The following is a 17,282-nucleotide window of genomic DNA, read 5'->3' as shown; positions in this document are numbered from 1 at the left end:
CCGCCACAGCTCCTGGGGTGAACAGCCCGTTTCTCCCAGGAAGCTGCCAAGACCACCTTTCTCCCGCCCCAGCCCACAGCCCCTTGTGCTCCGCGTCTCCCAACCAGGAAAAGTGAAGCCCCTTCCCCTGGGACCCTGGAGTAGCCTCTCACCGGACAACTCCGCCCCTCCGCTGAGTTCCCGTCCCGGCCTGCACCCCGCAAAGCGATGCTCAGCCTCCCCGCCGTCTGGGTAACCAGCCTGCACTTCCCCAACTTTCCGCTTCTCCGAGGGGGAATTCTGAGAACTCTGCAACGAGTTTGACTGCACACAAAGCACCGCTCAACAGTGAACTCCTCGGCCGCCTCCCGACGCCGGGAGCTCAGGCCTCCCCTGCAGTTCCACGCCGCGTCCCGCCAGCTGGGCTTTCCCACGGCGGGGTCCCGGGCCGGGGTGGGCGGGGTCGCAGCGGTCCCGCCGGAGCCCCGGGCTCGGGGGCGCGCCCCAAGTCCGGGTCTCGCTTTTTCTGCTCCCGTCGAGTCCCGGTCTGAAGAAGTCCGGACGTCCTCGCGACGCAGTAACCTAGCGCGCCGCCCGGCCGCGTGGAGGCCGAAGAAAGGTCCGCACAGGGCTCGCAGCCCTTCCTGCCGGCCTCCCCACGCCGGGCCTCGGCTCCCCTCCTTTCCCGCTCCCGCCTCTTCTCGTAGGCTGCCAGGCGGACCCAGCCTGCCTCTCTCTCTGCCTTCACTACCGGGTCAAGCTGCGGAGGGAGGGAGCGAGACAGCGGCGAAGCGGCTCCCCACCCGGCGCGCGCGCGCGCGGCCCTCCTCCCGCTCCAGCCTGCTCCCTCCTCCCCTGCCTCCTCCCCTCTTGCCAGTACAGTACAACTAGTACGCACACACTCACACACACACGGACCCTGCTGCTGCCACTGCAGCTACCATGGATATCAGCTAACAACACACACCCAGGCGCGCGCGCGCGCTCCCACTCGCACCACGCAGGAGTGGCCCCCGGCATCCCTACCCTCCTTCCCCACCCCCACCCCACTCGCTCACCAGCTCGGCTACTGCTCGCTCAGGCTGCCGCCGCCGCCGCTGCCGCCGCCGCCACCACAGCTCTCCTCTGCTGCGGGGCCACAGCCTTGAGTGTCATTCAAGGGACAGCACAACCTCACCCAAGCTCTCCTACCTCTGCCCAGCCGTCCCTCTCATCCTCCCCCTTCATCATCCTCACTCCATCCAAAGAAGAGGGAAAGCACCGAACAGAAGGGGGAGGAAGGCAAAGTCTGCTCTTCTCACCTCTTGACCCCCTTGCTCCTGCATCCTCATTCTCTCACCACCAACTCCCCTACCCCAGAGGAACCCCTCAGGAGCTGAGGCGACTCACCCCACTGCCATGTCCAAAAGCTTGAAAAAGAAAAGCCACTGGACTAGCAAAGTCCATGAGAGTGTCATTGGCAGGAACCCGGAGGGCCAGCTGGGCTTTGAACTGAAGGGGGGCGCCGAGAATGGACAGTTTCCCTACCTGGGGGAGGTGAAGCCCGGCAAGGTGGCCTATGAGAGCGGCAGCAAGTTGGTGTCGGAGGAGCTGCTGCTGGAAGTGAACGAGACCCCCGTGGCGGGGCTCACCATCAGGGACGTGCTGGCCGTGATCAAACACTGCAAGGACCCCCTCCGGCTCAAGTGTGTCAAACAAGGTGAGCGCAGCGGCTTGCTCGGTGCTTTGCCAGGCGGCTGGACCGCTCCAAGCGCAGGGCAGTGGAAGGGTGGGCTCGCGTGTGGAAGGGGGTGTGTGGCGCGACAGTGGGGGAGGTCGAGGGAGTACCCGGCAGAGCGAGTGAGCTTTGCGGGGGGTCCGAAAGGGGTGCTCAATGGAAGGGAGGGACAGGTTTGCAGTGTGGCGTGCAACTTTGCGCAGTTATATCCTCCACTTTGGAAGGTGTTTGGCCTTGTGTGACCTCAGAGGTGCGGGCGAGCTCCCGGGGCAAATTGAATGTGCGTCAGTGGCACAGCCCGCAGTGGATGAAGAGCTTTTGGGGAAGGAAAGGAAGGAAGGACGGAAGGAAAGAAGGCACGAAAGAGGGAGGGAGGAAAGGGGAGGAAGGAACAACTTGAGGGTGCAGCGGCATCACCAGCAGGGCGGGGAGGAACATGGGGTGGCGGGGCGAGTGGAGAACTACGCCCCCCTTTTCAGGAGCCGGACGGGAGACGCCTTGGTCCTCAGCCGTCCCCTAAGGATCCCTCCTTGAACCTCTAGGTGACCAAGAAGGGAAGGGACAGATTGCTTTGGGCGCTTTGACGGGTCTTCCTTAACTTTTTCCCTGCTTCGCTCCTCTGTCCCCCTCCCCCGCCCACGGTCGTGTCATGTGGGCACCGCGCGTCACGTGCGCACTGACTAACCCCAGTGCTCACCCCGAGTTGGCCGGCGGGAGAAGGCTCGAGAATGAGGCGCGGCACTGGGAGCGGGTTCTAGCGTTGGGGGGTCGGAGGAGAGAAACGGTTACCCGAATGTTCTCTCCTCAGGGGTTGTTGCCCTTGTTGGGTGGAAGTTCCCTCTGTTTGGGCTCCTTTGGCTTCCGATTTGAGGGGTGTGTTGCTGAGGAGCTGGGTGGAAAAGCCAGCTGGTTTCAGCTCAGGCTCCCTCAATTTCAACCTGGCTTGGATGAGCCTCACGTGAAGGCTGTGATGGGGACGTAGGGAGACTGGGATCTTAGAGAACTCTCCTTAACTCTGTTTTTGCTGAAAGGAGAATAGGGTCCTGAAGGAGGGAAGAGTGAGTGAGGTGAAAGTTTCTCGGAGAGAGGACCAAAGTAGCGAATCTTTGTTTTCCTCACGTGATTTGTGTATGTTCTGTAGCTCAAACGCACATCTCATGTGCTGTATGTATGTATATATGCAAATTCGTATCAGGCTGAAGGCTTCTTGTTGATGATTTTACGTGTTCGTCCTGCCTCAGAGATGGAGTTGAGCATGCCATTGCCCGAATTTTGAACAACCCCATAATCTTACTACATGGCCGACCATCGAGAAACACTCGTAGGGAGATGTTCTTCTCTATAAAGTCAGTTTGAAAAGTAAGCAAATGAAAAAAGTCTCTGGCAAAATTTCTTAAATTTCAATTGCCATACGAGAAAACGTTTTCGTTGGGGAATCTTCTGGCTTATTACTTGAGATAGGCTAATGTAAACATTGGCTTGTAGGTCAACATAGCTCAGTACTGTGCAAAACTGAAGATTTATGAGTTAGGGAGGAAGGCAAAGAGAGTATCTTGGTATTTTTCAGTATAACACACCAGAGGCTCAAATACAGGGATTCCTGCTAACTTACGTGATGTCGTAATATTATCTTACAGCAGTAATTAACAAATGTAAGGTTCTGGTTTTGAGTCCAAGAAACCCGCCACACGATTAATGAGCGCGCTTTTATTGGCAGGAGCTTGGTATTTGTAGTGGGAAGTGATGGCAAGAGTTAATGTGTTGTGAAATTGGACTAATGATAGCATCCTGATGAAGGAAATGATTGTCTTATTATGATTTGCAGTGTTGCCCACATTTAATGTTGTGTTCTTTCTGAGCCCTGTATTTTGAGTGGGACTCTGGCAAAGTGTATCTCTAGCAGTAAGAATGTATTCAAAAAAGAAAGAAAGGGAGATGATTGAGTATTATAGATATATTCCATACAATCTAATAGTAAGACTTAACTTGGAAAAGTGAGGGCATGAAAGCTATCATTAAATAATGAAAAGCTTTCAAGTAAGAAAAGGAATTTTGACTATCTTCTGATAACACCATAGGACAAAACTAAGGTAAATTTATAGAACAATTTAAAAGATGAAACATCTTTGCCTGTGTTAAGAACATGAGCTTGCTAAAAGAAGAGAGAGAAAAGGAGGAAGAGGAGGAGAAAATGAGCTTTCTAACATAACCTTTCAAAAATCTGTGGACTGGCCATATTGTGAATTCATGAGCCCCCTTCATTTGGGGTCTTTATGAAGAGGCCAACGTGACCAGATGCCAGGATTCCTATGTAAGCTAGGAACCTAGACCAGATGCCATTTCAATCTTGCAGTGGAAGATTTGATCGAAGGTAGTCTCTGATCGCCCACCTTCTATATAATATTTTATTTGAAAGAGTATTGCTTTTAGAACTCATGGAATATATAAATATAAAGTGATACATAAAGGGGAAAAATCTCTTTTCTTTCTTTGTTAACTGTTTGTTTCTGGGCTTCACTGGGTCATTGATGATTGATGCTGGTAATGATGTTCACAGAGCCTCCACAGGAACCTGGTTCACAACCTGCGTTATTATTGACCAAGAAAGAAAGAAAAAAAAAAGCCTCACTTAGCTTTTGTGGAAAATATAATCTTATTGTATATTCTTCTAAATATCATCATTTATATATACTATTCCCTTGTTGAAACCATTCTTTCCCTTGTCAAACAACAGATAGGTTTATTTTATTTATCATTGTAAGCAAAATGAAGATTTCAGAATGTTAGATAATGGTACCTGTGTGTCTGGAGTTTTACTATAGATTTTACTTGCCAGAAAAATATTTAGAAGCTCTTGGCTCAGTGTTCTTATTTCTGGAAAAGCAACAAACTGGCATAGCTGAAAACCTTAAACATTGTTTGTTTAGCAATTTTATTTTCAAAATGTGAATGAGATGATTGATTTCTGAATATTCATTTAAACATTGGGTATTAAACAGAAGCTACATACATAATCAGGTAAACTAAGGCAAATTTTCCAAAGAAAAGTAGACATTTAAATAATAAGAATATTAATAAAAAGCGCACCAGATAAAATTGCATTGTTTACTCAATTTTTATTTACTTGTTTGGCTAATTTAACATTATAGTTGTCATAATTTTATTTCCTTTTTACTTTTATTTTTTATTTTAGCACTTTATTTTTAAGCATTTTTGAAAAAATTAAGTTTTTAAATTTTAATTCTAGCATAGTTATACAGTGTTATCTTAGTTTCAGGTATACAGTATAGTGACTTATCAATTCTGATAGTTGTTATAATTTTAAATTATAACTTTAAAAGAGGACAAAGTATAGGATTTTAAGATATACTAAACAAAGTAGATGTATCGTAATTTTTCTGCATTGTTTAAATGTCTTTAAAACCATTCTTAGAAGCCATTTAATTAAATTCAAGCTGCTTTTAATCCACACAGTGATGAGTCATATATGAAAAATACCATGTATTGTCACATCTAATTTGTTTTTATAAACTCTGACTTTTTAGTTTATAATAATAAACTTTCCTTACCAAAGCATTTAATTCTAAATTAGCAGATCTGTTCCATGATCTCATTAGTGCAGTAGACCCAGTTGAAGGAAGTTTCTTGGAGTGATTTTGAGAAAGGTGCGAAAGGTTTTTCTTTCTTTCTCTCTTTTTTTAAAGTTTGCCACTAAAGTTCACAGCAGCCAGTTACATAGACCATTGTGTCCTACATTCCTTGCACTATGGCTGCCACTGTGTCTAATCCCACATGGAGACCTACATAGCCTGGACTTATTTTCCCATTTAGGATCTTACAATGGAAAATAAAAGGCAAAAAGTTTTCTAATTCTTCCCATGTGGAAGAAGGGCCAAATAAGGCCTTTGAAATTCAGTTCTAGAGATGTACATTGCTCTCCCTCCTATTGCTTCTTTCAAAGCCTTCTTCAAAGGAAAATAGATCCACATTTATTAGGAGTTATGCTTTCTTCTTGACTGACTTCAGGCTAGTATCAGTTAAACCTCTGTGCTACTTTTTATTTGGAAAGGTAAAAGCAAATCATGTCAAATTTTCTCCAATAAAGATGGACTTTCCTTCATAAAAATTTAAGGTATGTGAATTTTATTGACCAATAAACAATCAAACTGTTAGAACAATTTGATCAGTTAATTATTTTAGAATAAATTATCTTTAATGTTTTGGAACCAGGTTAATGAGACAATTATCTTTGGGCATAATTTATGGATGACGCTACTGTAGTTTTTGGTATATGTACATAATTTAAATGGTATGACCTTGAATGTTAAATATGACAGTTTGCTTTTTTATGTGTGTGTTTTGAATGAGACTCATCTCAGGATGAAATCACAGTTGAAGTATTTAAGTGCCACCATCTCAGCTCTTAACATTTATACTGTGTGATCTCTTGGCATATTTATTATGCTCACTTTCCTTTTTAGTTTCTTGAAACTCACACATTCACTTTCATAATTAGCAAAAAGTTTTCACATTTGACAACTCTGACTGCTTATAGTTTAAAACATTGGCTTTCAAATGCATAGCAGACCCTGGTTGAATCATTTCCTTCAAGAGGTAAGATAGAGTAGTAGTTCTTTAACAGTCTTCCAAGAAGACTGCTTGATTTTGAATCTTGAGCATGCCACTTAGTATGGGCAGTATAAACAAGTTATCTAGCCTGGTGTAGTAATAGTACTTTGAGAATATTAAATAAGTTATGTATTTAAAATAAGGTAGTATCTGGCAGATAATGAGCATTATATAAGTGTTACTCCACACAAATGTTATTCCAGACATATGGTCATTTTGAGCTAGTGACATATGAAATGTTGTTAACTTTCAGGATATTTCATTCTAATTGAAGACTAACTGAAATATATGAAATGATTGACTTATTGATAGTATGAGTAATTTGCAAGTAGTATTCTTGAGGTTTTTTTGTATAGTAAAGTAATCATTTTCTTTGTAAAGCATTAATGTGAAGAGTATACTATTAACTGGAATGGAACATATTTTTACCTTTTAAAAATAATTCCAACTGATGCTGCCTTTATGTGTGCAGATCACTGTTTAATTATTTGCATATTTTAGCCATTGTTTGTTTTCACTGAGTAGTTTATTCCTTTGTACCCATATCTTTTACGCATTTGGTGAATGTATTGAATCATTTACTCTAGGCTTGGCAGGCATTGAAATCCTATTAGAATTCAGTAATTTAAATTTAGGAATTTATTTATCCTTTTTACATGGGACTATTTTAGATACAAGTACATGTTTTAAGAATGAACTTTGACTTCTCAGCTAGAAATCAAGTATCTCATAAAGAGGAGCAATCACAAACAGATTTAATTCATAAGTGTTCACAGTCCACTATGTATAATAAAAATGCATAAAATACAGCAAGGAACTTACTTTGCACTTGTGAGAATGTCAGCAATTCAATATAAATACTTCTCTGAATTAATACTTATGAGATAGAACAATCAACAATATAGCTACCATCAGCTCTCCAATGATTTTAGGATTTTAGTTGAATTAACCCTATCTTTGAATTCAACAGAAACCTGTAACTTGAAGCTCCAGTGTTTAATATTAATTTTTAAAAATATCTCTTACCTATACTAGCTATTTACATGACAAGAAATATGGAAAAGGGTCTTACAAATTTCTTAGTGTTGTGACCTTTTAAAAATGTTTTATTTAATTTCATTCCCAGCTTTCTTTCTTCTATCTCCAGTATGGACTGATGTGTTATTTCCTTTAATGAAAGGAAATTTTAATTAATATTATATAGATAATTTAATAACAAGCTCATGATTACTGAATTCAATTAGTGAAAGATACACATCTGCTAAAAAGTGTTGTAAAATGCTCATATCATCCTAGAGAAATAATAATTCCATTATTCTAATATTCCACTAATTATTGGAATATTCCACTAATTATTGCACTCATTGACTCATTATCAACTCTTAAAAAAATTCTGTTTGGAGATTAATTTTTTAAAAACTTAAAAAAATTGTATTAAGTGTAGTATATAACATTGACTGATTTGGATACTTCAGAAGAAACAGAAAAAGGTTTCTTATTTGACAACTGGCTGAATATTCACTTAAATGCATCCCATGTCTTAATTTTCAAAGATCCAGTAGGCTAATGAGTAGATATTTTAAATAAATGGTTGGATTTGTTTCAAAATTTGTAATTATTTGGCTTGCTCTACCTTGAAATACATTTGTTCTTGTAATTGTTATATGAATCCATGTGAAGTTTTATGTCATTTTCAGTTATTTTGGCCCACTTAAAAAAATCAGTGTCAAAACCATGGAAGTCGTTATATATCCAGTAATAGGCCAAATCAAATATGTAACAGAAGAAAATATAAACATTTATAGTTTCAAATAAAAGACATTCTATAGATACTTATTTTTCTAATGACAAATTTGTAGATTTTTTTGACCCTCTTAAACTGCGTTTAGAGAAATTTGTACATGTGAAATCAGATTTTTCTGTAAATAACCATGATTTTATTAAGTGACCATGAAACGAAGCAGGAAGAAGCATACTTGTTTAATGTCAAAAAAGTATATTTTATTTATCTATTTTTCAAATTACATTTTGTTTGAAGAAATTTCTTAAAACATGAGTTTCTCAAATGTAATGTTGAATTATTTTTGTTGCCATGGGTATGAGTAGCATAAAAAAACGGTTTGCTCTTTACATTGTCACTTAATAGATCATAGAGTTTGAGTAAAAATGTTAAGTGCAAAATACATATAATTTTTACCATTTATTTTTATTTTACAGGTGAGCATTGTTGCTTATCCTAGTATTTCGTATTGCTGTGCACAGGAAGGTTTATACTTAGCTAGAATCTATATGAATACAAGGATAACAAATGTTGTAGAAACCCACAGATTATCTAGCAACATAACCTGAACTTGTCAAAATCTGATGGGCTGGGTTGCAAGCATGAGCAAATTTCAGAGATATGTAATGTCCAGTGTTACATCTGTGAAGCGTTCTGATCAGTCTGTGGTTGACCCCTTTCTTTGCAGTCTGTGCTGTAAGGATGTTAAAGACAAAATTTCTTTAAATAGTAGCTAGCTTTTAGGCTTTTTAAAGGGTCACTAAAACCTCCCAGAAGTCTTGGCTTATTTCCAAAAGCACCTTGAACATGAATAACTGTAATCTCACTTTTCTAGAAAATCAGGTACTTGGAGGGTGGCCATTTTGTTGGTGTTAGGACTGGGGTCTAAATAGAAGTTGACCTCCCCCTCCCCCGGCCAGAAGTGCAAGAATGTTATCAATATGCTCTTATCTCTTTGCAATTAAAGTAATAAAACCTTCCTTTGTATTTCTTCTGAAAGGTCTATAGCTGAATCTCCTTTTCCTTTTTGGTTGAAAGTGCCTATGCTTTTCTTCCCTTCAGTGTGAAAGATCACTCTAGTGAACAACAGATTTACTTTTCTTCTTTGTGTACATGGATGTCACACACACATACACACACACACACACACGCGTGTGGGTGGGCACACACATTTTTCAAACACTGAAGTTTAATACCAGTTTTTAAATCCATAGTCCCAGAAAGATATGTGCATGTGAGGATATAGTCTTACTTTAGAGAAAGAGTTACATAAAATTTTTCCATGTGTGACAAATCTAGCTGAACAGTTTGCATAGTCACCTATTAATTTTCAACTGTGAGTGGTATTTTTTCATGTTGATTTCTTTTTGAGAGTGGGGGAAGGGGCAGAGAGGGAGACAGAGGATCTGAAGTGGTCCGGTGCTACCAGCAGAGAGCCTGATGCGGGGCTAGAACTCATGAACCATGAGATCATGACCCGAAGTCAGACACTCAACCTGCTGAGCCACCCAGACACCCCTGTGAGTGGTATTTTTTAACCCCTATTAGCTCTGATAGTGGGATACCATAAAGACATAATGAAATCAAGTACCCAGATGATTTATACATTTCACATATATTAGTTCTTAAGAAGTGATAATGAGAAGTCAGGTTTTAATAGTTTGGAATTTGATAATTTTTATTTGCATGGCCAAGTGGCTGATGGACTACATAATGCCTGGGATAATGCCCTAATGATAAGGTAACAAAAGATGGGTCAGGGACAAGAGGCATGCTTGGTCATCATCATGATAACATATTTACAGTGTTTTAATTTTCATTGGTTTAGATGTCTCAGAGAAAGGTAAGAGGACCCGATCAAACTTGCTACAGATAAAAGGTGTATTACAATTCTAAAGCAGTAATCATTTAAAAATAGGTTAAATGATGCCTAACTTACAAATGTTTAGCTAAAATACAGGTAATAGTATTGCCTTAAATTAAAGATGTCAAGAAACCCGAGTTTAATTAGCCTGAATCCTAAGAGATTTTGTTATGAAATGGAGAATAGAATATTTTGAATTACATTAATGTGTTAAATTCAAAGCCATTTTCTTTATGTCAAATTAATTCACTATGGAGTGATACTGTATATGGATCTATAAAGTGCACATATACTATGAAGTCTAAGAAAAACTATGTAAAATTAATGATATTGTTGATAGCTCAAACAATATGCTAAACTACTACTAAGAATCAAGAAAATGCTTTTTTAAAAATAATTGGGAAGTCTTCATTGTATAGTGTGAAAAGCATCACGATGACTCTTCTAGCATTGACTAAGGAGATGCTTTGCTTCAGTTGAATATGTTTTCAGACAGACTTTAGAAGACCACAGAGTTATTAAGGAGACATTGTTGATTCTCTACTGGAATGCATTTCTTCTCTTCTTGCCTCCATCCTTACTAACAGAATGACAGTTTTGTTCAAGTATCCACATGTTGATGTGCTGCTATGCCATGTGTTTCATATTAGCGTGGCCTCATCCCAAGGGGATGAACTTAGACTAGTGTAAACCAAGCATGGTAATTTCATCTCTTTGCCAATGATTGTTTTAGGAAATGGCTTATAACCCAGTTCTAAGTAGTGAAAAGTAAGGTGAATCCCCCTGGGGACTTTCTGAGAAATTTTTTGGTTTTTAAAATAAGATTCAGGACAGAGCTATTCACATTTCTGTCTGTGAAAGTTGCTGCATGTGGAGGTGATGCCTGGAGCAACTATAGTCATCTTGTGTTCATGAGGAGAGCTACCCAAAAGGTGGAGATTGGTAGAATGGAGTGAGAAAAAGCTACTAGCTCCTTGGTGAACTGCTAAAATAATGAACCCAGAACCAGCCCAATCTCAGTGTTCTTGTTACTGAAGTAATAGGCATTTTAAGATTTTTATTTTATTTTATTTTATTTATTATTTTATTTATTAATAGATATTTTAAGGTATTTAAGATATTAAAAGATATTTTAAACCATTAGGTTTAGTTGGGTTTAGTTAGGTAGGTTGGGTTTTCTGTTATTTTGCAACCAAAATCTTCTAATTGATACGACTCTAAAATGTTATAAAAATAGATATTGCATTCCTATTTTATTGTTTTGGAAGCAATGGTGAAGATCTTCTTTTTGAAAAGATAAATCTATTTGAAGAATAAACCAAGGTGTATTTTCCTGTTAGATAAGTTCAAATTCTAGGTATGTCTCCGTTACCTCATTTAGTTTGCTCTGGTTGGACTTCTGTTTTAAATTCCAGAAAATTTTAACTGTTGTGAAGTAAAATATGTAGGAACACAAGTTCATTTTAACATTACCCAAAATAGAACATAATCAAGAAAGCAAATCAGCTACAAAAATATACCCACAATGCATGCCAAAACCAACTTGAAATATTTTTTTTTGAATTATAAAATATTTACAAATGTCTGTGCCATTGATCCAGGAGTGTATATAATTATAAACTGACTCATCAAAAATGTTCCAACGTCCATTTTTCCAGGACTAGAATTCATTTACTTATTATTTAACAAACATTTATTGGTAACCTATTCTCTAGTAACACTGAAATAGAAACTGGTGGTAAAAAGATGAATAACCATTAAGACATCATCTATACCCTCAAGTAGTTGCATCCTGTTGTATATCTGTGTGATCTGAGTTAAAAATTATTGAGAATATCTTTTCATCTTTTAAATATACCTTCCATGATGTAAACAGAATAAAAAATAAGAAAAGAAAACATTTTGTGGAAGAAATAATGGTTAGGCGTTCTTAGTATTCGACATCATGGATTTCAGTTCAAGTAGTTACATAAACTCTATGTGTATATTTTTAATGATATATTCTGGGCACTGTGCTAGATAATGACCATAGAAAGGTGTGTAAATCTTTTTTTTTTTTAATTTGTATTTTCATTTTAAAAACATATTTTAGAGAGAAAGTGTGAGGATGGAGAGGGGCAAAAGGAGAGAGAGAATCCCAAGCAGGCCCCTTGTGCAGCATAGAGTCTCACGTGGGTGATGTGGGTCAGGCATCCCAAAGGGTGTGTAAATCTTGATTCCACTTTAGGAATTTCACAGTGTAGTATAATAGTCAAGAGCATGGAGCTTTAGTGACCAACAGTTGTGGATGCCAGTCACAGCTCTGCCCCATACTAGACATAAATTGAACAAATTGTTTTATTTTTTTTAAGTTCTTAGTTTATTAATTCTCACATGAAAAATGTGCACAGTCACCACAGATAGTCACTGCAGAATCTTTTCTTTACTCCTTCTTTCTGCCAGCATGAGCATTGGCTTTTGTAATCCCCCTGACTTTCTTCATTCTGTTCTTTTGTTCCTTTTGCTTTTTTCTTGACATCTTTGTCTTCTCATACAGGCCATGTCTGGCAAGTCTATGTTTGGTTTTGTTTTTCTTTGTATAATCCAAGGAATCATAAATCATGCCAAAGGCAGTTGTCTTGCCACAACCAAAATGAGTTCTGAATCCAAATACAAAGATGACATTGGGTATAGTCTTGTACATTTTGGCTAGTTTATACAGAATTTCTATCTTAGGTACTGTGTTGCCTTTCTGGGATAAAGAATATCAATGACCATCTATCTGTTTCTGTTGAAATAATCAGTTGGTCATGAACTTCCTGGTCCTGATAGTTACTATGTCATTTATGATGGTGGCCAAGCTTCAAGCAGTCAGGGAACAAACAAATTGTTTTACATTTTTATAAATCAGCTCCATCCATTGTAAAATAGGTATCATTACAGAACCCACTTCATAAAGATGCTATGAAGAATAAATGTTATAATGCCTTTATAATATGCATAGCCCAGGGCCTGGAGTGTGGTACAGACTCAAAACTATATACAATAGTACATAAAGTATATCAGGCAAGGAAGATAGGAAAACACTTCTTGAGAAAAAGCAAGGAGGCATTGATATTAAAAGTTTCAAGGAAGGTGATAAAGAGGTTCTAAGCACCAAAGTCTGGAGTTTAATATAGATATTAGAAATAAGTGACTTTGGGGGATTAGATGTGGGCCAAACCATCATATAGAACTGAATGTTGAGCCACTGAGTATTATTATTATTATTATTATTATTATTATTATTAATAGCAAACATTTGTGCAGTGCTTACTGTATGTCAGGCAGATAAACACTTTAGATAAATGTTAATTAATCCTCATATTATTCTACAAGGTAGCTACTGCCATTAAGCCCATTTGCAGATAAGAAAACTGGAGCCTGGAGTGATTAAAAAACTCATACAAGGACACATAATAATTAGCAGAGCCAGGATTCAAACCTAGTCAATACTCTTAACCGCTATGGCTCATTTGCTTCTCTATGTTTGAAAGGTTTTAAGAACAGGATTGAGAAGATCATATTTGTCCATTGTTTTCCCTGTGAGGAGAAATGTAGGCAACATTTCATGGAGCACATGCAGTCAGTCAAAAGACCCAATTAAAGGAGGTTGAAGATACAGGCAGAAAGACAATTTACGAGGCTACAGACTTACCCAGAAGAGAGGTTTTGAGGTCTTGAACCATAACAATGAGGGTAGGAGTGGGAAAGAAGGGAACTGATTCAAGAAATATATATAGATGGTAAAATTGTCAGTGTATCTTATTGGATAGGGATGAAGAAAGAGGTTATCTTGGTTGATTTTCTAGTTTCTGTTAACTGGTGTCAATCATTACAGAGACTAGAGGCAGGGAGTAAATGTGGATAGAAGGTAATTCCATTTGGGATCTATTTAATATGAGGTACCTGGAACAAATAGGCATCTGACTATTACAGCCTTAAATTTGGAAGAGTGGTTGGGATTGAATGTGTAGATTAGGGAGCATGAGATCATCTGACAAAGAATGTAAAGGCAAAAAGACAAAAAAAAAAATACTGTGGCATCTATGGTTTAGAAGTCAGGGGATCCCAGGAAAGAACCTAAGACTGTTATCAGACTGTCTTAATGTTGAGTGAATGGTCAGCACTGGTAGACACAGCAGAAATGGTTAAAGATGATGTCTGTAATGGTTCTATTGTATTTGGCAAAAATGGAGGTCACGTTTGTTTAGTGTCATTTCCATGGAGTGGAAGAAGCAGGAGAACCAGATGTCATAGTGTTGAAGAGTGAACAGGAGGTAAGAAAATAGAAATAGCATGTGCATCCTGCTCCTTCAAGAAGTGTACATATAGTAAAAGGTGATAGGCAGTTGCTCTCTAGGGGATGCATGGTTAAGATGGGTAGGGGTGGGGCATCTGGGTGGCTCAGTTGGTTTACTGGATTTTGGTTTAGGTCATGATCTCAGAATCATGGGATCGAGCCCCACGTCAGACTGTGCTGAGCATGGAGCTTGCTTAAGATTGTCTCTCTCTCCCTCTGCCCCTCTCCCCAACTCACACTCTCTCTCAAAAAACAAACAAACAAACAAAACCAGAGGGGGTAGTGTTGTACATGTTTGTGTTATGATTGAATTTCTGTGTTTGTCACATAAATATATTTTATTCCATTATAAAAATCTTCTAGCAAATTAAGATCCTTTAACTTATGAATTGAGTAAATAATTATTCATTATATTTTTGTTTTGTGTCATGCTAAAGCTAGGTTCTGGCATTAAAATAATAAGGGTCCAGGGGTGCCTGGGTGGTTCAGTCAGTTAAGGCTCTGACCCTTGTTTTCAGCTCAGGTCATGATCTCACAGTTAGTGAGTTAGAGCCTTGCATCAGGCTCTGTGCTGGCAGTGAGGAGCTTGGTTGGGATTCTCTCTCTCTCTCTCTCTCTCTCTCTCTCTCTCTCTCTCTCTCTGTCTCTCTCTCCCTGTCTCTGATCCTTCCCTTCTCATGATTTCTCTCTTTCAAAATGAATAAACATTAAAAAATAAAATAAATACAATAATAAGGGTCAGACCCTACCATCCAAGAATACAGAACAGGAGAGGCAGTTATGTACAAACCCAGCCTTAAAACACTGAGTTTTAATGGAATGATACAGAAATAAACAAATTGCTTTTAGAGTATTAGAAGGGAAAAGAAGAAGCAGGGCAGTAGCATATAAAGAGGGTGGATCCTGGAGTAAGAGGACTGAACTGGATTCCAGTCCCAAGTTCATTGCTTTCACTTCCTTATGGGAGGGTTGGGGTTAACTTTCCTTCAGATTCAGTCATATGTTACATTAGGGTGGTTAGAATTAAAGAAGATAATGCATGAAAATATTTTATAAAACTGTTAGCACAGTTCAGTTGGAAGTGTTACTGCCTAGAGATGGAAGATGGCTGGGCGTGGGCGTGCTTCACAGCATAAAAGATCTTTGACATTGGCCCTAAAGTGTGAGTGTGATTTCAGGAGGGGAGGTGCAGAAAGCAGAGGGAAGAGCATGGCCAAAGGTCAGAGAGGATAAAAGTGACCCTCCAGTGCAGAGAACAAAATACAGGTCATTGAGGCCAAAGAAAGGGGGACCTGAGTGCCCCTAGTGGCAACTAAAATTTTTTCCAGAAAGGAAACTTGGAATCCTATCAGGAAAGGCCTCAAACCTAAACTTAAAGAGTTTGGACATTGTTCTTTAGGTGAGTAAAGCCACTGAAAGGTGTCTGAAAAATGGAGAAGCATAATGTGGTTGTTGTTGTTGTTGTTGTTGTTGTTGTTTTCAGGGGCAGGGCAAGGGGGAAATTTGGCTTGAGGTATGTATTGGGTGGAGAAGAAACAGAACAAGGCCTAAGGTCTGGTATCAGTAGTTGGAATGGAGGGACATGAACTTGAGACATATTTTAAAGGCAGTTGAATCAGAATTTATTTCCAATTGAATGGGAGATAGTGGTAAAGGGGAGACAATAGTCAAAGATAATTCTGAGCTTTCTGACTTGGGATAGCTTTGTGGAGTAGATGAAGATGCCATTAGCTACAGAGATTAAAATTTAAACTACAAGGGAAATGGCTTCAGGCTGTTCTAGAAATTAAAAATTGCTCTCTTTGACAAATGCAGAAGCAGCACCATGCTACTATCAGTGCATTTTGGCTCTTAGTGAAGAAGTAATGTGATTATATTCATGAGGTATGAATCATTGATATTTTACTTAAAACAATTTAGACTAGTCATTGGAGTTAGAGATAGTGAGTTAACAAAACTAAGTTATAAAATGGCCTATTTTTAAATTTTTACTAGATTTTATTTTGCTTATTTTATTTAATTTTGCTCCAGTTGATATTATGTAAAGAATAGAGTGAGTGGGGAAAAATGAATGCCTGAGAATATAATGTGTTTGGGGTGCCTGGCAGGCAGATGATGGCATGTTTATGACATTAGGGTTGTTGGTCACGTATGTCTAGAGCTCACAGAATTGTTAGAATTGCAGATTGGAGAATTGAGTGGCATTGTTTCTACTTGGTAGTAGTAGCTTCTCAAGGAGCTTTGGTGCTCTTAGAAGAGCGCTGGGTGAGAAGGGACCAAGAATAGGAATTTGAGGAATGCCTGTATTTCATAGGCCTGCACATGGCATCTTCTTTACTTAGTATTTCTACCTTAGGATGGGGGGGGAGGAGGGACATAAATCTTAATTTGTTTTAACACTTTTTTATTTTTTTAGAGACAGAGAGGGATAGAGTGTGAGTGGGAAAGGGACAGACAGAGAGGGACACACAGAATCTGAAGTAGGCTCCAGGCTCCGAGCTGTCGGCAGCACAGAGCCTGACGGGGGGATCGAACTCACGAACTGTGAGATCATGACCTGAGCAGAAGTCGGACTCTCAACCGACTGAGCCACCCAGGCGCCCCCATAGATCTTTAACAATGTACAAACCAATCCTCTTAAATTGGGTTCTTCATAGTATGAATCACATTGAAGATAATTATCATATACAGATTTTTAATGTTAATGTATCACTGTTAAGCACTACAGATAATGTTTCTATTTTATTAGCAAACCAGATGCAAACAATAATAGTGAGAACTCTGTCTTCAACAGTGCTGCCTTTATGTACTGTATATTTTTAGTCTCAATTCAAAGGTCACAGAAACTAAACAATGCCTCACTTTTTAAAATCTGTGAGGTGCTATTTTGAGACCAAGCTCTTTGACCATTGCTGTGGTATTATAGACTATATTTGGAGTAGACCCTGAAAATGCAAATTCTTCTCTAAATTATACTAGAGATTCTTTATTG

General features: G+C 39.3%; 1 protein-coding gene and 1 pseudogene across 1 annotated transcript in view; one reads left to right on the top strand and one right to left on the bottom strand.

The window, feature by feature from the left end:
• The first annotated feature begins 830 nt into the window (after positions 1-830).
• The window catches only part of MAGI2 (membrane associated guanylate kinase, WW and PDZ domain containing 2), a 1,334,434-nt gene continuing 1,317,982 nt past the window's right edge, over positions 831-17,282 (top strand). Inside the window, exon 1 of the mRNA XM_049642268.1 lies at positions 831-1,678. Within this exon, the coding sequence (XP_049498225.1) occupies positions 1,378-1,678 (301 nt within the window). The 5' untranslated portion in view covers positions 831-1,377. The remainder of the gene's footprint in view (positions 1,679-17,282) is intronic.
• LOC125931040 (40S ribosomal protein S24-like) lies at positions 10,362-15,440 on the bottom strand (annotated as a pseudogene).

Source organism: Panthera uncia, chromosome A2 (assembly GCF_023721935.1).
Source record: "Panthera uncia isolate 11264 chromosome A2, Puncia_PCG_1.0, whole genome shotgun sequence".
Lineage (NCBI taxonomy): Eukaryota > Metazoa > Chordata > Mammalia > Carnivora > Felidae > Panthera > Panthera uncia.
This window is presented reverse-complemented; position numbering and strand designations above follow the sequence as displayed.